The sequence below is a fragment of the Ranitomeya variabilis genome, chromosome 4, assembly GCF_051348905.1.
Source record: "Ranitomeya variabilis isolate aRanVar5 chromosome 4, aRanVar5.hap1, whole genome shotgun sequence".
NCBI lineage: Eukaryota > Metazoa > Chordata > Amphibia > Anura > Dendrobatidae > Ranitomeya > Ranitomeya variabilis.
In genome coordinates, this window is record NC_135235.1 from 218,479,954 (window position 1) to 218,505,446 (window position 25,493).

The 25,493-nt window shown below is 39.9% G+C and overlaps 2 protein-coding genes across 2 annotated transcripts in view; one reads left to right on the top strand and one right to left on the bottom strand.

Annotated features, from left to right (window-relative positions):
* Window positions 1-25,493, bottom strand: part of LOC143770392 (interferon-inducible GTPase 5-like) — a 93,333-nt gene that overhangs the window by 18,423 nt on the left and 49,417 nt on the right. The window lies entirely within an intron of this gene.
* PLAUR (plasminogen activator, urokinase receptor) lies at window positions 43-23,599 on the top strand. Its single transcript, XM_077257297.1, has 7 exons — window positions 43-187; window positions 16,022-16,141; window positions 16,519-16,665; window positions 16,829-16,972; window positions 19,141-19,287; window positions 22,664-22,774; window positions 22,863-23,599. Exons 1-7 carry the CDS (start codon window positions 139-141, stop codon window positions 23,027-23,029), a joined length of 885 nt encoding a protein of 294 aa, XP_077113412.1. The 5' UTR covers window positions 43-138; the 3' UTR covers window positions 23,030-23,599.

Sequence of the window (25,493 nt, forward strand, 5' to 3'; positions counted from 1 at the left end):
GAAACATCGCCCCGGCTTTCACCCCTCCCTGGTCCTCCCATGTCGAGAGCAGTAGGACCTGTTTATATTCTGCATCATTTGCAGGATCAACTCTGTGGATGTTACATCTTTTCCTAGAACTACAGCAAAAATCCCATAATGAAGCTATTTCTGAGGTCTGGCCTCTACAGCGCCCTCCTCTGTCTGGGTAAGTACTCACTGATATCTACAATGACAGGTTGTAATTGCTTAAGTGGCTTAAAAATGACAAAAATGTCAAGATGCTCGATCCTGTAAAATCTCTCTCTGCAATAATGTGTAATTAATGTGATGCAGGTTTCCAGCCTATTCTCATTTTCTCAGATAGATTAAATAGATCAGCATTTCGTATTATCACGCTAATTGATGGAAACCCACAGAGGGCAGGGATAACCAGGCAATTTACTGAATGGTGTCTCACCAAGGCCATCTAGTACGGGGTCCGATATTACATTGATGGCAGTGACTACTTTAATTTGCCAGCATAGAAATGTCAGTTGGCCGCCTGCTATTTTTCCGGACTATCCTGATTAATTCGGATTTTTTAAATTATTTAATATGGATAGAATCAGTATACCCAAAAAAAGAAGACATGAAGAAGCACCAATGTCCACCAGAAGTCACTAAAGACTTGATGGCACTTGATTTTTGGGGTGTAACTATCGGGGGTACAAGGTTTGGGCTCAATGCCTGCTGCGACCCATTGGCCCTACACCACAGAATGGTTGGAGTGGCCCAGTAGTAGATACTATCTAAGGAATAACGTTTCTGGTTATATAATTGGGGCATAGATGCAATTAAGAAAATTAGCTCTAAAGTCACCTCCAAGTCCGGTTGTCTTCTACTGGACCATTAGTGCTAACTTTTTTTTAATACTCCAGAGATGAACTCTATCCTCTTTGCAAATGTCAAACTGCGGGCTTATGTGTCCTCAAGGTTATAGACTAAATACAGTCCATGCATCATCCAATTTTGCTGTCATGCTACCTTTCAACTTTTTGGTAACCATTGAGTCTATAGGCTGATGGTCCACCTTATAAATAGATGTATAAAATTAGGAAAGCAGATTCTTCTTTTCCAGAAACAGCTCCGACCTTGACCATAGGCTGTGTCTTGAATTGCAGTCGTCATGTAAATGGAGTTGTGCTGGAATATCTGACGTACCCTATAGCCATGGGTAGCGCCATTTAGGAGAGATAGCCAATAGCATAACATGGAAGGCCCAGACTGACTGTTACACTGAGCACCAAATTTTATTGGGGTGCAAAATGTCACCCCTAATCTCCACTTATGATCCAAGAGGACCAGTAGCAAGAACTACTTCTTCTTGGAGCAACACACCAGCGCTGTACTTCTTTTTGGAACTTTGGCTGGTCGAGCTAAATCTGTAAAGCAGTTTTCGTCTGCTGTGTCATCCCGCAGAGCACAGCAATCAACATGAGTATTGTCATAATCTGAGATCTGCATAGGCAGCAACTGAGATAATACATTTTAATATAGTGAAATTTTGTGATCTGGTCACTGCCTATACAGAGCAAACTCATCTCAATCTATGCATGGGAAATTCAGCAAAGCGGTACTGAAGCCTGTGGACTGCTCTCTCTCTCTACTCTCACTTTAATATGTAAGAACATAGGCAAGTACCTGCTGAGAGAGCTTTCCCACATTAAAGAACAGCATACAATTTTTTTTCCATTTTTACACATCTGTTTCATTCCTAAATAGGGTTAGGGTTAGAAAAAATTACATTAAAAAATATAATAAGCATAAAAAAGAAATATAACAATGTAACACTTTTTTTTTTTTCATTTTATGTCGGATTTCAGCAGAAAAAGCAGAAAAAATGGAGATCCAAAGGGCAGAATATAATTAGATCAGTATTTTCTTCATATTGGCTTCGTAAATAAGAGGCTCCTTGATTGACTGGTGGAAGGGACTCAGGGAGTAGTAATGGTCGATGGGTTAGGGGGGATTAAATTCATGTCTTACCCCGGGCCTTGGCACACGATGCTATACCACTGGGTGTAGCCATAGACGATGCAACGATGGGTGGGGAAGGAGCCCCATCAGTATTTCATAGACTTTGCATTGGAGATTGGTATGTAATTATCTCAAGATATTACACGATTTGTATTTTACATAGAAAACAAAGTGTGGGGTTGATTGTGTATTATAATTATGGTGTATGGATGTTTACTGTGCAGGGTTGTAGGCTTGCTACGCAGGTAGCTCAGGATTTACTTGCCATTTTAAACCCATGTTGCAGTTTTATGTGATGATGACGGGATCGCTATAAGAGAAACTTATCCTTTAAATGTTCAGCAAATTCCTAGAAAAGCTGCGTTTATTACCATAAGATTTACAGGCTGCAAATATGACTAAAAGCAAAACTTTGCTTTGATGATAAAAGAATATTCAAGATAGGAAAATTATATATTTGTGATGGACTTGGATCTGCAAGAAAAGTTTAGTTGGATGGATCTTATAGCACAGAAGGTGGCTAATTTAACAGCCTATAACTGCTTATATGACTATAATCCTGTTTTCTATGAGTAAGAATATAACTACAAAAATACTGCCCACTGTGTACAAGAATAAAACAACTATAATACTGCCCCATGTACAAGAATATAACTACTATAATACTGCCCCTATGTACAGGAATATAACTACTATAATACTGCCCCATGTACAAGAATATAACTACTATAATACTGCTCCTATGTACAAGAATATAACTACTATAATACTGCCCACTATGTACAAGAATATAACTACTATAATACTGCCCCATGTACAAGAATATAACTACTATAATACTGCTCCTATGTACAAGAATATAACTACTATAATACTGCCCACTATGTACAAGAATATAACTACTATAATACTGCCCCTATGTACAAGAATATAACTACTATAATACAGCTCCCTATGTACAAGAATATAACTACTATAATACTGCCCCTATGTACAAGAATATAACTACTATAATACAGCTCCCTATGTACAAGAATATAACTACTATAATACTGCCTCTGTGTACAAGAATATAACTACTATAATACTGCTCCTATGTACAAGAATATAACTACTATAATACTGCCCTCTATGTACAAGAATATAACTACTATAATAGTGCTCTTTTGTACAAGAATATAGCTACTATAATACTGCTCCTATGTACAAGAATATAACTACTATAATACTGCTCCTATGTACAAGAATATAACTACTATAATACTGCCCCTATGTACAGGAATATAACTACTATAATACTGCCCCATGTACAAGAATATAACTACTATAATACTGCTCCTATGTACAAGAATATAACTACTATAATACGGCCCACTATGTACAAGAATATAACTACTATAATACTGCCCCTATGTACAAGAATATAACTACTGTAATACTGCCTCTATGTACAAGAATATATCTACTATAATACTGCTCCTATATACAAGAATATAACTACTATAATACTGCTCCCTATGTACAAGAATATAACTACTATAATACTGCCCACTACGTACAAGAATATAACTACTATAATACTGCCCCATGTACAAGAATATAACTACTATAATACTGCTCCTATGTACAAGAATATAACTACTATAATACTGCCCACTATGTACAAGAATATAACTACTATAATACTGCCCTCTATGTACAAGAATATAACTACTATAATAGTGCTCTTTTGTACAAGAATACAACTACTATAATACTGCTCCTATGTACAAGAATATAACTACTATAATACTGCCCCCTATGTACAAGAATATAACTACTATAATACTGCCCCCTATGTACAAGAATATAACTACTATAATACTGCCTCTATTTACAAGAATATAACTACTATAATACTGCCCCTATGTACAAGAATATAACTACTGTAATACTGCCTCTATGTACAAGAATATATCTACTATAATACTGCTCCTATATACAAGAATATAACTACTATAATACTGCTCCCTATGTACAAGAATATAACTACTATAATACTGCCCACTACGTACAAGAATATAACTACTATAATACTGCCCCATGTACAAGAATATAACTACTATAATACTGCTCCTATGTACAAGAATATAACTACTATAATACTGCCCCCTATGTACAAGAATATAACTACTATAATACTGCCCTCTATGTACAAGAATATAACTACTATAATAGTGCTCTTTTGTACAAGAATACAACTACTATAATACTGCTCCTATGTACAAGAATATAACTACTATAATACTGCCCCCTATGTACAAGAATATAACTACTATAATACTGCCCCCTATGTACAAGAATATAACTACTATAATACTGCCTCTATTTACAAGAATATAACTACTATAATACTGCCCCTATGTACAAGAATATAACTACTGTAATACTGCCTCTATGTACAAGAATATATCTACTATAATACTGCTCCTATATACAAGAATATAACTACTATAATACTGCTCCCTATGTACAAGAATATAACTACTATAATACTGCCCACTACGTACAAGAATATAACTACTATAATACTGCCCCATGTACAAGAATATAACTACTATAATACTGCTCCTATGTACAAGAATATAACTACTATAATACTGCCCCCTATGTACAAGAATATAACTACTATAATACTGCCCTCTATGTACAAGAATATAACTACTATAATAGTGCTCTTTTGTACAAGAATACAACTACTATAATACTGCTCCTATGTACAAGAATATAACTACTATAATACTGCCCCCTATGTACAAGAATATAACTACTATAATACTGCCCCCTATGTACAAGAATATAACTACTATAATACTGCCTCTATTTACAAGAATATAACTACTATAATACTGCCCCTATGTACAAGAATATAACTACTATAATACTGCTCTTATGTACAGGAATATAACTACTGACCCCTATGTACAAGAATATAACTACTATAATACTGCCTCTGTGTACAAGAATATAACTACTATAATACTGCTCTTATGTACAGGAATATAACTACTATAATACTGCTATTATGTACAGCAATATAACTACTATAATACTGCTCCCTATGTACAAGAATATAACTACTATAATACTGCCCTCTATGTACAAGAATATAACTACTATAATAGTGCTCTTTTGTACAAGAATATAACTACTATAATACTGCTCCTATGTACAAGAATATAACGACTATAATACTGCTCCTATGTACAAGAATATAACTACTATAATACTGCTCCTATATACAAGAATATAACTACTATAATACTGCCCCTATGTACAAGAATATAACTACTATAATACTGCTCCTATGTACAAGAATACAACTACTATAATACTGCTCCTATGTACAAGAATATAACTACTATAATACTGCCCCCTATGTACAAGAATATAACTACTATAATACTGCCCCCTATGTACAAGAATATAACTACTATAATACTGCCTCTATTTACAAGAATATAACTACTATAATACTGCCCCTATGTACAAGAATATAACTACTATAATACTGCTCTTATGTACAGGAATATAACTACTGCCCCCTATGTACAAGAATATAACTACTATAATACTGCCTCTATTTACAAGAATATAACTACTATAATACTGCCCCTATGTATAAGAATATAACTACTATAATACTGCCTCTGTGTACAAGAATATAACTACTATAATACTGCTCTTATGTACAGGAATATAACTACTATAATACTGCTCCCTATGCACAAGAATATAACTACTATAATACTGCCCTCTATGTACAAGAATATAACTACTATAATAGTGCTCTTTTGTACAAGAATATAGCTACTATAATACTGCTCCTATGTACAAGAATATAACTACTATAATACTGCCCCTATGTACAGGAATATAACTACTAAAATACTGCCCCATGTACAAGAATATAACTACTATAATACTGCTCCTATGTACAAGAATATAACTACTATAATACGGCCCACTATGTACAAGAATATAACTACTATAATACTGCCCCTATATACAAGAATATAACTACTGTAATACTGCCCCTATGTACAAGAATATATCTACTATAATACTGCTCCTATATACAAGAATATAACTACTATAATACTGCTCCCTATGTACAAGAATATAACTACTATAATACTGCCCACTATGTACAAGAATATAACTACTATAATACTGCCCCATGTACAAGAATATAACTACTATAATACTGCTCCTATGTACAAGAATATAACTACTATAATACTGCCCACTATGTACAAGAATATAACTACTATAATACTGCCCCTATGTACAAGAATATAACTACTATAATACTGCTCCTATGTACAAGAATATAACTACTATAATACTGCCTCTGTGTACAAGAATATAACTACTATAATACTGCTCTTATGTACAGGAATATAACTACTATAATACTGCTCCCTATGTACAAGAATAAAACTACTATAATACTGCCCTCTATGTACAAGAATATAACTACTATAATAGTGCTCTTTTGTACAAGAATATAACTACTATAATACTGCTCCTATGTACAAGAATATAACTACTATAATACTGCTCCTATGTACAAGAATATAACTACTATAATACTGCTCCTATATACAAGAATATAACTACTATAATACTGCCCCTATGTACAAGAATATAACTACTATAATACTGCTCCTATGAACAAGAATACAACTACTATAATACTGCTCCTATGTACAAGAATATAACTACTATAATACTGCCCCCTATGTACAAGAATATAACTACTATAATACTGCCCCCTATGTACAAGAATATAACTACTATAATACTGCCTCTATTTACAAGAATATAACTACTATAATACTGCCCCTATGTACAAGAATATAACTACTATAATACTGCTCTTATGTACAGGAATATAACTACTGCCCCCTATGTACAAGAATATAACTACTATAATACTGCTTCTATTTACAAGAATATAACTACTATAATACTGCCCCTATGTACAAGAATATAACTACTATAATACTGCTCTTATGTACAGGAATATAACTACTATAATACTGCTCCCTATGTACAAGAATATAACTACTATAATAGTGCCCTCTATGTACAAGAATATAACTACTATAATAGTGCTCTTTTGTACAAGAATATAACTACTATAATACTGCTCCTATGTACAAGAATGTAACTGCTATAATACTGCTCCTATGTACAAGAATATAACTACTATAATACTGCCCACTATGTACAAGAATATAACTACTATAATACTGCCCCTATGTACAAGAATATAACTACTGTAATACTGCCCCTATGTACAAGAATATATCTACTATAATACTGCTCCTATATACAAGAATATAACTACTATAATACTGCTCCCTATGTACAAGAATATAACTACTATAATACTGCTCCTATGTACAAGAATACAACTACTATAATACTGCTCCTATGTACAAGAATATAACTACTATAATACTGCCCCCTATGTACAAGAATATAACTACTATAATACTGCCCCCTATGTACAAGAATATAACTACTATAATACTGCCTCTATTTACAAGAATATAACTACTATAATACTGCCCCTATGTACAAGAATATAACTACTATAATACTGCTCTTATGTACAGGAATATAACTACTGCCCCCTATGTACAAGAATATAACTACTATAATACTGCTTCTATTTACAAGAATATAACTACTATAATACTGCCCCTATGTACAAGAATATAACTACTATAATACTGCTCTTATGTACAGGAATATAACTACTATAATACTGCCCCTATGTACAAGAATATAACTACTATAATACTGCCCTCTATGTACAAGAATATAACTACTATAATAGTGCTCTTTTGTACAAGAATATAACTACTATAATACTGCTCCTATGTACAAGAATGTAACTGCTATAATACTGCTCCTATGTACAAGAATATAACTACTATAATACTGCCCACTATGTACAAGAATATAACTACTATAATACTGCCCCTATGTACAAGAATATAACTACTGTAATACTGCCCCTATGTACAAGAATATATCTACTATAATACTGCTCCTATATACAAGAATATAACTACTATAATACTGCTCCCCATGTACAAGAATATAACTACTATAATACTGCCCACTATGTACAAGAATATAACTACTATAATACTGCCCCATGTACAAGAATATAACTACTATAATACTGCTCCTATGTACAAGAATATAACTACTATAATACTGCCCACTATGTACAAGAATATAACTACTATAATACTGCCCCTATGTACAAGAATATAACTACTATAATACAGCTCCCTATGTACAAGAATATAACTACTATAATACTGCCTCTGTGTACAAGAATATAACTACTATAATACTGCTCTTATGTACAGGAATATAACTACTATAATACTGCTCCCTATGTACAAGAATATAACTACTATAATACTGCCCTCTATGTACAAGAATATAACTACTATAATAGTGCTCTTTTGTACAAGAATATAACTACTATAATACTGCTCCTATGTACAAGAATATAACTACTATAATACTGCTCCTATGTACAAGAATATAACTACTATAATACTGCCCCTATGTACAAGAATATAACTACTATAATACTGCTCCTATGTACAAGAATACAACTACTATAATACTGCTCCTATGTACAAGAATATAACTACTATAATACTGCCCCCTATGTACAAGAATATAACTACTATAATACTGCCCCCTATGTACAAGAATATAACTACTATAATACTGCCTCTATTTACAAGAATATAACTACTATAATACTGCCCCTATGTACAAGAATATAACTACTATAATACTGCTCTTATGTACAGGAATATAACTACTGCCCCCTATGTACAAGAATATAACTACTATAATACTGCCTCTATGTACAAGAATATAACTACTATAATACTGCCTCTGTGTACAAGAATATAACTACTATAATACTGCTCTTATGTACAGGAATTTAACTACTATAATACTGCTCCCTATGTACAAGAATATAACTATTATAATACTGCCCTCTATGTACAAGAATATAACTACTATAATAGTGCTCTTTTGTACAAGAATATAACTACTATAATACTGCTCCTATATACAAGAATATAACTACTATAATACTGCTCCTATGTACAAGAATATAACTACTATAATACTGCTCCTATGTACAAGAATATAAGTACTATAATACTGCTCCTATGTACAAGAATATAACTACTATAATACTGCCCCCTATGTGCAAGAATATAACTACTATAATACTGCCTCTATGTACAAGAATATAACTACTATAATACTGCCCCTATGTACAAGAATATAACTACTATAATACTGCCCCCATGTACAAGAATATAACTACTATTAAACTGCCCCTATGTACAAGAATATAACTACTATAATACTGCTCCCTATGTACAAGAATATAACTACTATAATACTGCCCCTATGTACAAGAATATAACTACTATAATACTGCCCCATGTACAAGAATATAAGTACTATAATACATTCCACTATATACAAGAATATAACTACTATAATACTGCCCCTATATACAAAAATATAGCTACTTCAAAGGGAACCTGTCACCCCCAAAATCGAGGGTGAGGTAACTGTTGTGAATTCCGTTCTCGAACTCCCTCCTGTGGTCATGAATGGTACTTCGGCGAGTTCTGTCCGTGGACTCCCTCTGGTGGCTGTGAGTGGAGCTGCTGGTTCTGAGATTCCTTCCCCACCTGCCCTCGTTTAGGGCTAGGCTGGATTCTCTATTTAACTCCACTCAGATCATTACTCCATGCCAGCTGTCAATGTTCTAGTACTGGTTCAGATCTCTCCTGGATCTTTCTGAGGACCTGACTACTCCAGCAAAAGCTAAGTTCCGGCTTGTTCATTTGTTACTTATGGTTTTTCTTGCTAAGTTCTAGTCCAGCTTGCTATCATGAAACTGCCTGGCTAGCTGGAAGCTCTGGGGGTGCAGAGTGGCACCACCGCACCGTGAGTCGGTGCGGGGGTATTTTTTGCACACTCTGCGTGGTTTTTGTAGTTTGTTGTGTTGACCGCAAAGATCCCTTTTCTATCCTCAATCTGTTTAGTTAGACTGGCCTCTCTTTGCTAAAGCCTATTTCATTCTGTGTTTGTGATTTCCTCTTATCTCACAGTCAATACTTGTGGGGGGCTGCTTTTACCTTTGGGGAAATTTCTCTGAGGCAAGTGAGGCTTTGTTTCCTTTCTTTAGGGGTAGTTAGCTCTTAGGCTGTGAAGAGGCGTCTAGGCAGAGTCAGGCACGCTCCTCGGCTATTTCTAGTTGTGTTCATAGGAGTAGGGTTTGCGGTCAGCAGAGTTCCCATTTCCCCAGAGCTCGTCCCGATTCCGTGTTTAACTATCAGGTCATTCCTGGTGCACCTAACCACCAGGTCCATAACAGTACAGCTGGCCCACAAAGTGTTAATGCATCTCAATAGAGGGAAAAGAGAAGTTCTGAGACCATTTTTTTTTTCTCTGCAGTGTGTTTTGCCTTTCTTTTCCCCTTAAACTCTGGGTGGTTTAGAACTCAGGTGTGGATATTGACATTCAAGGTCTGTCCTCTAGTGTAGATCAACTCGCTGCAAGGGTACAAAACATTCAAGATTATGTAGTTCAGAATCCTATGTTGGAGCCTAGAATTCCAATTCCTGATTTGTTTTCTGGGGATAGATCTAAATTTCTGAGTTTCAAAAACAATTGTAAACTGTTTCTTGCTCTGAAACCCCGCTCTTCTGGTGACCCTATTCAGCAAGTGAGAATCATTATTTCTTTGTTGCGTGGCGACCCTCAAGACTGGGCATTCGCCCTGGCGCCAGGAGATCCTGCATTGCGTAATGTAGATGCGTTTTTTCTGGCGCTGGTATTGCTTTATGATGAACCGAATTCTGTGGATCAGGCAGAGAAAATTTTGCTGGCTTTGTGTCAGGGTCAGGATGAAGCGGAGGTATATTGCCAGAAGTTCAGAAAGTGGTCTGTGCTTACTCAGTGGAATGAGTGTGCCCTGGCAGCAATTTTCAGAAAGGGTCTTTCTGAAGCCCTTAAGGATGTTATGGTGGGGTTCCCCACGCCTGCTGGTCTGAATGAATCAATGTCCTTGGCCATACAGATCGATCGGCGCTTACGTGAGCGCAAAACTGTGCACCATTTGGCGGTATCCTCTGAGCAGAGGCCTGAGCCTATGCAATGTGATAGGACTTTGACCAGAGCTGAACGGCAAGAACATAGACGTCAGAATGGGCTGTGTTTTTACTGTGGTGACTCCACTCATGCTATCTCTGATTGTCCTAAGCGCACTAAGCGGTTCGCTAGGTCTGTCACCATTGGTACTGTACAGCCTAAATTTCTTTTGTCCGTTACTCTGATTTGCTCTTTGTCATCCTATTCTGTTATGGCATTTGTGGATTCAGGCGCTGCCCTGAATTTGATGGACTTAGAGTTTGCCAGGCACTGTGGTTTTTTCTTGGAGCCCTTGCAGCATCCCATTCCTTTGAGGGGAATTGATGCTACGCCTTTGGCCAAGAATAAGCCTCAGTACTGGACCCAGTTGACCATGTGCATGGCTCCTGCGCATCAGGAGGATATTCGCTTTTTGGTGATGCATAATCTGCATGATGTGGTCGTGTTGGGTTTGCCATGGCTGCAGGTCCATAATCCAGTATTGGATTGGAAATCAATGTCGGTGTCCAGTTGGGGCTGTCAAGGGGTACATGGGGATGTTTAATTGTTGTCAATTTCTTCCTCCACTCCTTCTGAAGTCCCTGAGTTTTTGTCGGATTACCGGGATGTATTTGATGAGCCCAAGTCTAGTACCCTACCTCCTCATAGGGATTGTGATTGTGCTATTAATTTGATTCCTGGTAGCAAGTTCCCTAAGGGACGACTTTTCAATTTGTCTGTGCCAGAACACGCCGCTATGCGGAGTTATATAAAGGAGTCCTTGGAGAAAGGGCATATCCGCCCGTCGTCGTCACCATTGGGAGCAGGGTTCTTTTTTGTGGCCAAGAAGGATGGTTCTCTGAGACCTTGTATAGATTACCGCCTTCTTAATAAAATCACGGTCAAATTTCAGTACCCTTTGCCTCTACTGTCTGATTTATTTGCTCACCAAGATAGACCTTCGAGGGGCGTATAATCTCGTGCGTATTAAACAGGGCGATGAATGGAAAACAGCATTTAATACGCCCGAGGGCCATTTTGAGTACCTGGTGATGCCATTCGGCCTTTCTAATGCTCCCTCTGTGTTTCAGTCCTTTATGCATGATATCTTCCGAAAGTATCTGGATAGATTCATGATCGTATATTTGGATGATATTTTGGTCTTTTCGGATGATTGGGAGTCCCATGTGAAGCAGGTCAGAATGGTGTTCCAGGTCCTTCGTGCTAATTCCTTGTTTGTGAAAGGATCTAAGTGTCTCTTTGGAGTTCAGAAGCTTTCCTTTTTGGGTTTCATTTTTTCCCCTTCTACTATCGAGATGGATCCTGTTAAAGTCCAAGCTATTTATGATTGGACTCGGCCTACATCTGTGAAGAGCCTTCAGAAATTTCTGGGCTTTGCCAATTTTTACCGTCGCTTCATCGCTAATTTTTCTAGTGTTGTTAAACTGTTGACTGATTTGACCAAGAAAAGGGTGCTGATGTGGTGAATTGGTCCTCTGCGGCCGTTGAGGCTTTTCAGGAGTTGAAACGTCGTTTCTCTTCAGCTCCTGTGTTGTGTCAGCCAGATGTTTCGCTCCCTTTTCAGGTCGAGGTTGATGCTTCGGAAATTGGAGGAGGGGCTGTTTTGTCTCAGAGAAGTTCTGATTGCTCTGTAATGAAGCCATGCGCTTTCTTTTCAAGAAAGTTTTCGCCTGCTGAGCGTAATTATGATGTTGGCAATCGGGAGTTGTTGGCTATGAAGTGGGCATTCGAGGAGTGGCGACATTGGCTTGAAGGAGCCAAGCATCGCGTGGTGGTCTTGACAGATCACAAGAATCTGACTTATCTCGAGTCTGCCAAGCGGTTGAATCCTAGACAGGCTCGTTGGTCGCTGTTTTTCTCCCATTTCAATTTTGTGGTTTCGTACCTTCCGGGTTCTAAGAATGTGAAGGCTGATGCCCTTTCAAGGAGTTTTGTACCCGATTCTCCTGGGGTTCCTGAGCCAGCTGGTATTCTCAGAGAGGGGGTAGTTCTGTCTGCCATCTCCCCTGATTTGCGGCGGGTGCTGCAGGAGTTCCAGGCTGATAGACCTGACCGTTGTCCAGCGGAGAAACTGTTTGTCCCTGATAGATGGACTAATAGAGTTATCTCTGAGGTTCATTGTTCGGTGTTGGCTGGTCATCCTGGGATTTTTGGTACCAGAGATTTGGTGGCTAGGTCCTTTTGGTGGCCTTCTTTGTCGCGGGATGTGCGTTCTTTTGTGCAGTCTTGTGGGACTTGTGCTCGGGCCAAGCCCTGCTGTTCTCGTGCCAGTGGGTTACTTTTGCCCTTGCCGGTCCCGAAAAGGCCCTGGACGCATGTTTCCATGGATTTTATTTCAGATCTTCCTGTTTCTCAAAGGATGTCGGTCATCTAGGTGGTTTGTGATCGCTTCTCTAAAATGGTCCATTTGGTACCCTTGCCTAAATTGCCTTCTTCCTCTGATTTGGTTCCATTATTTTTCCAACATGTGGTTCGTTTGCATGGCATTCCGGAGAACATCGTGTCTGACAGAGGTTCCCAGTTTGCTTCAAGGTTTTGGCGTTCCTTTTGTGCTAAGATGGGCATTGATTTGTCTTTTTCTTCGGCTTTCCATCCTCAGACAAATTGCCAAACCGAACGAACCAATCAGACTTTGGAAACCTATCTGAGATGCTTTCTTTCTGCGGATCAGGATGATTGGGTGACCTTCTTGCCATTGGCTGAGTTCGCCCTTAATAATCGGGCCAGTTCGGCTACTTCGGTTTCGCCTTTTTTTTGTAATTCTGGTTTTCATCCTCGTTTTTCTTCAGGGCAGGTTGAGCCTTCGGACTTTCCTGGTGTGGATTCTGTGGTGGACAGGTTGCAGCAAATTTGGACTCATGTGGTGGACAATTTGACCTTGTCCCAAGAGAAGGCTCAACGTTTCGCTAACCGCCGTCGCCGTGTTGGTCCCCGACTTCGTGTTGGGGATTTGGTTTGGTTATCATCTCGTTATGTTCCTATGAAGGTTTCTTCTCCTAAGTTTAAGCCTCGTTTCATTGGTCCTTATAAGATTTCTGAAATTCTTAATCCTGTATCATTTCGTTTGGCCCTTCCTGCTTCTTTTGCCATCCATAATGTGTTCCATAGGTCGTTGCTGCAGAGATATGTGGCGCCTATGGTTTCCTCCGTTGATCCTCCTGCTCCGGTGTTGGTCGAGGGGGAGTTGGAGTATGTGGTGGAGAAGATTTTGGATTCTCGTATTTCGAGACGAAAACTTCAGTACTTGGTCAAATGGAAGGGCTATGGTCAGGAGGATAATTCCTGGGTTGTTGCCTCTGATGTCCATGCTGCCGATTTAGTTCGTGCCTTTCATTTGGCTCGTCCTGATCGGCCGGGGGGCTCTGGTGAGGGTTCGGTGACCCCTCCTCAAGGGGTGGGTACTGTTGTTAATTCCGTTCTCGAACTCCCTCCTGTGGTCATGAATGGTAATTCGGCGAGTTCTGTCCGTGGACTCCCTCTGGTGGCTGTGAGTGGAGCTGCTGGTTCTGAGATTCCTTCCCCACCTGCCCTCGTTTAGAGCTAGGCTGGATTCTCTATTTAACTCCACTCAGATCATTACTCCATGCCAGCTGTCAATGTTCTAGTACTGGTTCAGATCTCTCCTGGATCTTTCTGAGGACCTGACTACTCCAGCAAAAGCTAAGTTCCGGCTTGTTCATTTGTTACTTATGGTTTTTCTTGCTAAGTTCTAGTCCAGCTTGCTATCATGAAACTGCCTGGCTAGCTGGAAGCTCTGGGGGTGCAGAGTGGCACCACCGCACCGTGAGTCGGTGCGGGGGTATTTTTTGCACACTCTGCGTGGTTTTTGTAGTTTGTTGTGTTGACTGCAAAGATCCCTTTTCTATCCTCAATCTGTTTAGTTAGACTGGCCTCTCTTTGCTAAAGCCTATTTCATTCTGTGTTTGTGATTTCCTCTTATCTCACAGTCAATACTTGTGGGGGGCTGCTTTTACCTTTGGGGAAATTTCTCTGAGGCAAGTGAGGCTTTGTTTCCTTTCTTTAGGGGTAGTTAGCTCTTAGGCTGTGAAGAGGCGTCTAGGCAGAGTCAGGCACGCTCCACGGCTATTTCTAGTTGTGTTGATAGGAGTAGGGTTTGCGGTCAGCAGAGTTCCCATTTCCCCAGAGCTCGTCCCGATTCCGTGTTTAACTATCAGGTCATTCCTGGTGCACCTAACCACCAGGTCCATAACAGGTAATCCCATCGGCATCAGGGGCTTATCTACAGCATTCTGTAATGCTGTAGATAAGCCCCCGATGTATCCTAAAAGATGAGAAAAAGAGGTTATATTATACTCACCTGGGCGGGCGGTCAGATCTGTTGAGGGCAGAGCAAAGTACTGCAGTGTGCAGGTGCTGGGCCTCTCTGACCTTTCCCGGCGCCTGCGCACTGCAGTACTTTGAAAGTATGCCTGCGCCGGAGCCGCAGCGTGAAGACCAGAAGAGGACGTCATCCTATGAAGATGGGAGGCCCCGGACCGGACCACGACGCCCATCAGATCGGACCGCCCGCCCAGGTGAGTATAATATAACCACTTTTTCTCATCTTTTAGGATACATCGGGGGCTTACCTACAGCATTACAGAATGCTGTAGATAAGCCCCTGATGCCGGTGGCCGCAGCTCATCTTGGATTTTGGGTGTGACAGGTTCCCTTTAATACTGTAAGATAACAGTTATTGATATAGGAGACTAAACTCTGACTATGATTCTTTTATCTTTGATTCCTCTATGTTTAGCTGTTGGCCTCCAGTGTTACCATTACAGCGGTGTACCGGATCATGCTACTACAGAACAGACAGTTATGACATGTGAAAGCACACAGCCATACTGCAGCTCTACAATTATGACATATAGCGGTGAGTAGATCTTTTGGTCATCTTTAAAGTGTACCTACACTCCAGTCCTGACATGCAATTGGGATAATAAAGAGGATAGCATTCTCCATCAACTATATCTGAAGGCCCCCATGTCCCAGTCCCATGCCTCCTGACATTCCAATACTTGTTTGTATAAGGTCACACTCCAAAGTCACGGTCATAAGACCCAACTAGCTCCCTACTCGAAGAGAGAGATTTTGAAGGCCACTGTCACATACTGATGATCTTCTTATTCGGTTTTCCCCTTCAAGAAAAAAAAAATGTCTCTCTTACATCTAGAGCAGGGGTCCTTAGTGAACAGCCATATATATTTATGTACTATATAAACAATTATGATTAAATATTACCATTCTTAGGTTTGTTGCATGTTGGTGTCCTAACTAAAGGATGTTCTCCTGGAGAAACCTGTAACCAAACTCTGACAGGCTCCCTCAAACACATCGACACCAGTCAGACCAGTCGTTGTTGTGATAAAGACCTCTGTAATCAAGACTTAGTGCCAGGTTAGTATATATTGTGTCTGTGTCCTTGTATCCATACAAGGAGATTCTTGAGAAGATGTTAAGGTTGAGTGAACCACCATCTTACTTTTGTTACATGCCAGTTGGAACACTTTTCTGAATCATGTTCTTTACAGCCAGACTCAGTATACCATTTCAATTTCAGATCTCGGAGAAAATTCCTGGACCGAGTGTTTGGCGTGTCAAGGACAACCTTTAGCTTGTGGTGGCAGTGACCTTCCAAGTCTGAGATGTGGACCTTCTCAGAAATCTTGTATTGAGTTGTCCATCACCACAACATTGAGTCAAGGTAGGTTTTACTAGCGCTTAAAGGCATTTTAATGTGCTTTGGAGAGTAGAGCAACATAAAGTGGATGGGTGAATGGTTGTATATTTTCATTTCTGGTATCTTATTAGGGTTTTCTAATTCTATAGGGACTTCCAATTTGAATATGATAGGGGTAGTGGTGGTGGGGTCACCTGGGAACCCATATTAAGACTTGGTACCTCTCACCCCAATGCAATTCTTTGTAATATGAATGAAAGAGTGATGAGCATCACCTAGCTGTTGGGGATCCAGGTCTTGAGACCAAGGACAGGAAGTACTTGGTTCCATGAGTCCAGAGTGGCCCAAAAGGTCAGTTTGGTCCATATGAAAGAAAAAAACAATACTATTGAAGACCAGTGCTAGTTGGGGACCCTGTAAGAGATTTTGCAGTGGATGCTTGAATTAATGCTGCAGTGGAAGGGTTGGCAACTCGCCCAAATTTCCCAGAACTTACCCGTTTTTAGGGCCACTTGCCGGATTTGAACACGGTAGGGATCAAGTAGTTCCACCTCCTCAATATTGGTTACAAACACCCTTGTACATATTTGTAGTGGTGGACGGACCCATTGACTTTCTATCTGGTTGATCTCAACCATAACGTGAGATATTCTGACCCGTGGTTTGAGTGATCGCTTGGGGTCTGAAGAACGGGACCCTATTTATCAACAGTTGGGGGCTTAAACATTTCAAACATTATTTAAAAGTTTATTTACCCTATAAATGAAGAGAAGACAAACAATGACAATCACACCGAATAGACCGTAGTAGAATTTTATTCTGCTGCCAAAATTAAAAAATAAAAAGGAAAAAATCAAGATATCGTTAAAATTTATAGAATTGTAGACTTACGGCTTATTTGTTCCTAAAGTTTGGTTAATGTGTGTTTCCTTGTGCTTCCTGGTGGGGATATTATTGCAATGTCCTGTCTTATATTTTATGTGCCCGGATCCGCCCTCCGATTGTTTCACGATGAAACATTTTCTCTTTTTGTCGAATAACTTGTTTATTTCGACGTGTTTTCTTTACAAAGATTTAGCCGCTGCTTAGTAAATATCAGTAGAAGGATGACACAGGAGCAGGAAAATTTCACTTTTTTCTCCAAAATTTTAAATATTTCATGATTTAGCCTAATTTATTTAAAAGGGGTTTTCTCATGTTGGTCAATGGATAAAATTGCAAAATGCTTGTAAATCCAAGCAACTTTGCAGTTTGGTTCTTGCTTAAAATCCTCTCCGTTCTCAAGAACTGAGGAATTTTTCATTCTATAGATTGCCTAGATTACAGGCAAAGTATAAGAGGTGGTCAGTTTCCTAGACAAGGAGTGCGCGCTTGCAACATTCCAGCTAACTTTAGTGCTCCTGCACACCAGCGATACTGCAGCCACAGTGCCCTTTATATTCCAGTTTCCTGGAACCCTATGTATGTGACAGGAGGGAAGTCTGAATATCGCAGTTTACAACAGCCACCCCTGAATTCACAGGTTGTGAGTGGCATTAATTAGAGCCGCCTGATCTGTAATCGCAACCATCAGCCGGTCTTATTGCCGTAACATACAATTGTATACAACAGTATCCTGCAATAACCACATGATAACCCTTCTCCAGAGAGGTCAGCGGGATGCTGCAGAGATTGCCGTAGCCGCACTTAGGCCTCCGTGTAACGTTCTACTCCCTCGAAATCTAAATTATTCATAATGACACACTCCGTCTTGTCCTGAGTACCAGTGCATTAGTCCTGACAGATTAAGAAGGGCTTAAGACTTGGATAATCCCCTTAATAACCCTATTGCCATTTACGCAAAAAAGGGAAATAAAATGGGATGACGATGAACAGAGAAGCGGGAAACGTACGTCGGGGCTCTGATGTGACGGGTAAATCTTCATGTACAGGAATAGAGTGGTATTAATTCCTACTCTGCGTACACACCGCTCCCGACATGTCGATTTTCATATCAACATCCCTCTGTAATTATATGGACTGTGTTATGGGAAAGCGTCCACTGCTGAGCAGATATAATAACTGCAGGGTACAGTCACCGTCAGGTAGAAAGGCGATACGTATGTATTTTATACATTTTTAGGATATATTAATATATTTTAGAAGTATTATGTATGTTCCATATTTTGATTTTCTGTTTCTGGTTATGACAGACACCCGGCACACCATGATAAAAAGCTGCAGTAACACGTCCACCTGTCCAGGGCTCGCTGCATTCAGCAATGGGCAAAATCAGATATCATATGCCTCCAGCCATCACTGCTGTAAAGGAAGCCAGTGCAACCGAGGCCACTTCAAGGGTAAGAAGCGACAAAAATGTTATCCTGTTACAATGGCTGCTGGAAGCGGTGGGATATTTTGGGGAACAGGTGAACAGTCAGTTCTTGAAGCTGATGAAAAGATGAGCAAGCGCAAAGATCTGAGCGACTCTTCCAAGGGCCCAATTGTGATGTCAAAGGACTAAGTCACAGCATCTAGTCGTGGCCGAAAATGTTAGCACCCTTGAAGTTGTTCCAGAAAATGAAGTATTTCTCCCAGAAAATTATTGCAATTCCCCATGTTTTGTTATACACACGTTTATGTCCTTTGTGTGTATTGGAACACAACAAAAAAAAGGCAAATTGGACAAAATTTCACACAAAACCCCCAAAATGAGCCAGACAAAGTTGTGGCACCCTCAATTTAATATTTGCTTTCACACCCTTTGGAATAAATAACTGCAATCAATCGCTTCCTATAACCATCAACAAGCTTCTTACACCTCTCAACTGGAAGTTTGGAGCATTCTTCTTTTGCAAACTGCTCCAGGTCTCTCACAGTTTAAGGCGCCTTCTCCCAACAGTAATTTTAAGATCTCTCCACAGGTAAACAATGGGATTTAGATCTGGACTCATTGCTGGCCTGCGGTGCTTTTTTCCATCCATTTCTGGGTGTTTCTTGCAGTTTATTTGGGGTTATTGTCCTGCTGAAAGACCCATGACTTAGGACGCAATCCCAGCTTTCTGATTTTGGGCGCTACATTGCGACTCAAAATCCATTGGTAATCTTCAGATTTCATGATGCCTTGCACATAGTCAGGGCACCCAGTGCCAGAGGCAGCAAAACAACCCCACAACATATGTGAATTTCCACCATATCTGACTGTAGGTACTGTGTTCTTTTCTATGTAGGCCTCATTCTGTTTTCAGTAAACAGTAGAATGATGTGCTTTACCAAAAAGCTCTATCTTGGTCTCATCTGTGCACAAGACGCTTTCCCAGAAGGATTTTGGCGTATTTACGTACACTTTGGCATATGCAGTCTAGCTTTTTTATGTCTGTGTCAGCAGTGGGCTCCTCTTGGGTCTTTTGCCATAGCATTTCATTTAATTCAAATTTCTACAGATAGTCCGTACTGACACTGATGCACCATGAGCCTGCAGGACAGCTTGAATTTCTTGGGAACTCGATTGGGGCTTCTTATCCACCATCCGGACCATCCTAAGCTTCATTCTTTCATCAGTTTTTCTCCAATGAGCTACAGTGCCATTGGTTGTAAATTTCTTGATTTTGTTGCGCACCATGGGCAAAGGAACATCAAGATCTCTGGAGAAGTCCTTGCAACCTTGAGATTGTTGATATTGTTCAACTATTTTGGTTCTCAAGTCCCCCGACAGTTTGTGTCTCCTTTTTCTGTTCTCCATGCTTAGTGTGGCACACAGACACACAATGCAAAGATTGAGTAAACTTCTCTCCATTTTTATCTGGTGTTAGATGTGATTGTCATATTTCTCACACCTGTTACTTGCCACAGGTGAGTTTTGAAAGAGAATCACATGCTTGAAACAAAGTTGTTTAACCACAATTTTGGAACAGTGCCAACAATTTTGTCCGGCCCATTTTTGGGTTTTGTGTGAAATTATGTCCAATTTGCCCTTTTTCTCTTTTTTTTTTTTTTTGTTTTGCTCCAACAGACACAAAGGAAATAAACATGTGTATAACTGAAAAGGTGTAATTGCAATAATTTTATTGTAGAAATACTTATTTTTTTGGAACAATTTCAAAGGTGCCAACACTTTTGACCATGACTGTAATAGCATGTCATGTAGGGTATTCCCAGTATACGGCAGGTCTTTTGGGTGGTACTTGGTATTTGGCAGGTCTTATGCGATTTTCCTGGTATCTGGCAGGTCTGGTGGGCTGTTACTAGTATACGTCATGTCTTCTGTGGTGTTCCTTGTATACAAAAGGCCTTGTGGGGTGTTCTGAGTATACTGCTGGTCTTGTGAGGTGTACCTGGTATATGGCAGGTCTTGGGGGGTGTTCCTGATATACGGCAAGTTTTGTGGGGTGTTCCCAGTATAATGCAGGTGTTGTCGGATGTTCCCAGTATATGACAAGTCTTGTGGGGTGTTCCCTGTATGCTGACGGTCTCATAGAATGTTCCCGGTATACAGCAGGTCTCATGGGGTGTTCCTTGTATATGAATGGTCTTGTAGGGTGTTCCCAGTATACGACAGGTCTTGTGGTTGTCCCTGGTATATGAAAGGTATTGTAGGGTTTTCCCAGTATACGGCAGGTATCTTGGTATATGGCAGGCCTTGTACAGTTTTCCTGGTATACAGCAGGTCTTGTGGAGTATTCTCAGCATACGGCAGGTCTTGTGGGATGTTCCCAGTATACGGCAGGTCTTGTGGGTTATCTTGGTATACGGCAGGTCCTGTGAGGTGTTCTCTGTATATGGCAGGTCTTGTGGAGTGTTCTCTGTATACGGCAGGTCTTGTGAGGTGTTCTCTGTATACTGCAGGTCTTGTGAGGTGTTCTCAGTATACAGCAGGTCTTGTGAGGTGTTCTCAGTATACAGCAGGTCTTGTGAGGTGTTCTCAGTATACAGCAGGTCTTGTGAGGTGTTCCCGGTATACAGCAGGTCTTGTGAGGTGTTCTCTGTATACGGCAGGTCTTGTGAGGTGTTCTCTGTATACGGCAGGTCTTGTGAGGTGTTCTCAGTATACGGCAGGTCTTGTGAGGTGTTCCCGGTATACAGCAGGTCTTTTGAGGTGTTCTCAGTATACGGCAGGTCTTGTGAGGTGTTCTCAGTATACGGCAGGTCTTGTGAGGTGTTCCCGGTATACAGCAGGTCTTGTGAGGTGTTCTCAGTATACAGCAGGTCTTGTGAGGTGTTCTCTGTATACGGCAGGTCTTGTGAGGTGTTCTCTGTATACGGCAGGTCTTGTGGGTTATCTTGGTATACGGCAGGTCTTTGAGGTGTTCTCTGTATACAGCAGGTCTTGTGAGGTGTTCTCTATATACAGCAGGTCTTGTGGGTTATCTTGGTATACGGCAGGTCTTGTGAGGTGTTCTCTGTATACGGCAGGTCTTGTGGGTTATCTTGGTATACGGCAGGTCTTGTGAGGTGTTCTCTGTATACGGAAGGTCTTGTGGGTTATCTTGGTATACGGCAGGTCTTGTGAGGTGTTCTCTGTATACGGAAGGTCTTGTGGGTTATCTTGGTATACGGCAGGTCTTGTGAGGTGTTCTCTGTATACGGCAGGTCTTGTGGGTTATCTTGGTATATGGCAGGTCTTGTGGGGTGTTCTTGGTATGGAATAAGAGTTCATATTTTATTGACCATTGGGTGCCGCCATATTTCTTGCCTTTGAAGAGTGTCTAAACATATCCTGTTATCTTCATGTCTCAGATGCAGATCCAGGGTCAGAGAACGGGATAGAGTGTTACAGTCACTCATCGCCTGGAGAGTCTGGCACAATGAAGTGCCGCGGGCCGATGACCCAGTGTATGGACCTGACAGGTGAGAGCTCATAAGCTTGTCCCACAGTACGGTCTTTGCCATTTCTGTGGCCATAAATCTTGAGATTGCCTTCATGTTTTCTCTACAGGTTCCTCTCCGGATGATGTGGTGATGAGCGGGTGCGCTACTGAAGCCTTCTGTCAAGGCCTCTACCCCAAATTCAACATCCCAGGATGGGAGAGCACTCTGTGCTGTGGTCAATCTCTCTGCAACCACAACCACAAAAAAGGAACTAAAGGCGGCTCTGACAAATAAGAGGCTGAAATTCTAAATTATACCAGGCCCCATTTAATTCTATATAATCCTATAGCAGACAAATGCCAACTGTTAGAAATTTGCCAGGGCTGACCTGATTTTTTTAGAAACTGACAATCTGTGGGGTTTCAGTGATTGGACCCCCAATGATCTAGCAGTTGTCACCTACCTAATGTATCGGTGATATTTTTGTTATAGCTGGAATACCCCTTTAATTGGGTCTGACTGAGCATTTCCTCTGTAGCGGCCACTAGTGGTGACAAATGATGCTACATTCTTAATTAGCAGCTTTCCACTTTGGTTATATAGGGCATTGTGAGCTGAGTTCATGGTGTTTATACCGTACCATGGTGCAGAATACAATGCAGTTTCTGCCACAGTGACACTCCCCATTTTACTATGATGTAGCTTTGGAAAATCGTTAGGATTCCTATGTAGTTTAACCTAGATCCTGTGGAGGACTTGGTTCGATCCATCATTTTACAATTGTGAAAAAAATTTAAGGAGACGCTACCGCAGTCTGCGCAGTCTGTAACATTTTGTGTTTTAATTAAAAAAAAAATAATAAAAGTGGCTGTAATATTTTTTATATTTTGCATATAGTAAAATCAGCTGTTAATTTTCAAATGTAGGAGCGTCACAGGGCTCTGGGAAGCCGAGCTATGGGGAGTCGTTTGATGGTGTAATACTATATCACATCACCTGATGGAGCTCTGCAATATGTATTGATTGATTATATGATCTATTTCCTGACCCACCACTGGGTGGAGCTGTTAATCAGCACCAGTCTGACCAGTATGGAATATTTTTCTTCCTCCTTTTGCGATACATTGGCCATAATTCAGAATTTATGATTCCACCTTTGACAAGTCACTTCCTTTAATTCTAAAATATTTCAGCCTATAAAATTGTAAGCGTCATAACAATCACAAATCTCAAAGGCATCCGTGATCCCCTCCTTCTACGCCAGATTGCCGCCAACATCAAGAGCAGGAAATGTGAAAAATTATAACTATGGCTTTGCGATTTGTGATGACTGCTGAGCTGCTTTGAAAGTCTTAGTAAATTCCTTAAATACAATGTTTATTTCATTTTGAAGGGTGATCGTAACCAAAAACAGCAATTCTGGCATTTTATTTTATTTACAGCATTTACTACAAAAATTAATTAATTTTATAATTGCATAGTATGGACTTTTGCGGACTTGGTGATATTACATATATATATATATATATATATATATATATATATATATATATATATATATATATATATATATTTATTTATTTATTTCATTGATTTCTTTTTGTAATTAACACTTTTTTTTATTTATTTTTATAATATCTTTAAAAACTTTTTTTTTCTTTAGCCCCCTTTAGAAGTTGTCATCTTTCAAAGATTATTGCTAAAAAGTATCAGGGATAAAAAAAAAAAACCCTACAAACAAATGTAGCTTTAATGCACCCACCCGCCGGCCAGTGTATTCGTCTATGTTGATCGGCTGCAGCGGTGATGACATGTTGTGATCACTGCAGCCAATCATGAGCTCAGCGACTTGTACAATCCACATCAGCAGGGTTGATGAGCTCAGTGATAGCCTGCAGCACCGTCAAGGTGAGGCCTCAACACCCAAGTGCAGTCTGTGCACAATCACCGGAGAGGTGGCAGAAGGCAGCGCTAGACCTGGGGAGGATGAATAAACACCCCGAGACTGTGGATTAGTAATTTATGAAATAAGTTAACTCCCTTAAACGTGCAAACTACTGTAAGATATTCTATATACTGCAATACATTAGGACTCCTGGGCTTCACGGGAGTACAAAGATGGCCACAATGGGGCAAAACATCGGCCCGCTGTGGTCAGGGTGCCAGAGGGCCAATACTAGGACACACATTATATTAGTATTTGAGGGGAACTTCCCTTTTACAATCTACAGTCATGACACAAATTTTGTTTTTCACGGTTGCCGCTGACCTGCTTACATCATTTCACTGATTTTCTTGGTAGTTCAAGAGAAAGTGTTAACGCGGACAAGGCAGCTGATATCACTCTGATTGAATTATAAAATAATACTGGTTGCTTAAAAAGGGGTCTGTTGGTGGAAATCATTGCCTTCTTCTGTGAAACATGGTTACCTCCAAGGAAACACGTGTAATCATTATTGTCTTTGCATCAAAAGGGCTTTACAGGCAAGGACATTGCTGCTGGTAAGATTGCCACTAAATCAACCACTGATTAGATGATCAAGAACTTCAAAGAAATGGGTTCAATTGTTGTGGAGAAAGTACAGCAAGTGCCAGGGAGTCTCGTAAAGAGGATTCAGTTATGGGATCAGCTCAACACCACTGCAGAGCTTGCTCATAGATGGCAGCAGGCAGAGATCAGGGCATCTGCACGGACAGTGAGACGAAGGCTTTTGGAGGCGGCCTGGTGTCAAGAAAGGAAGCAAAGAAGCCACTTCTC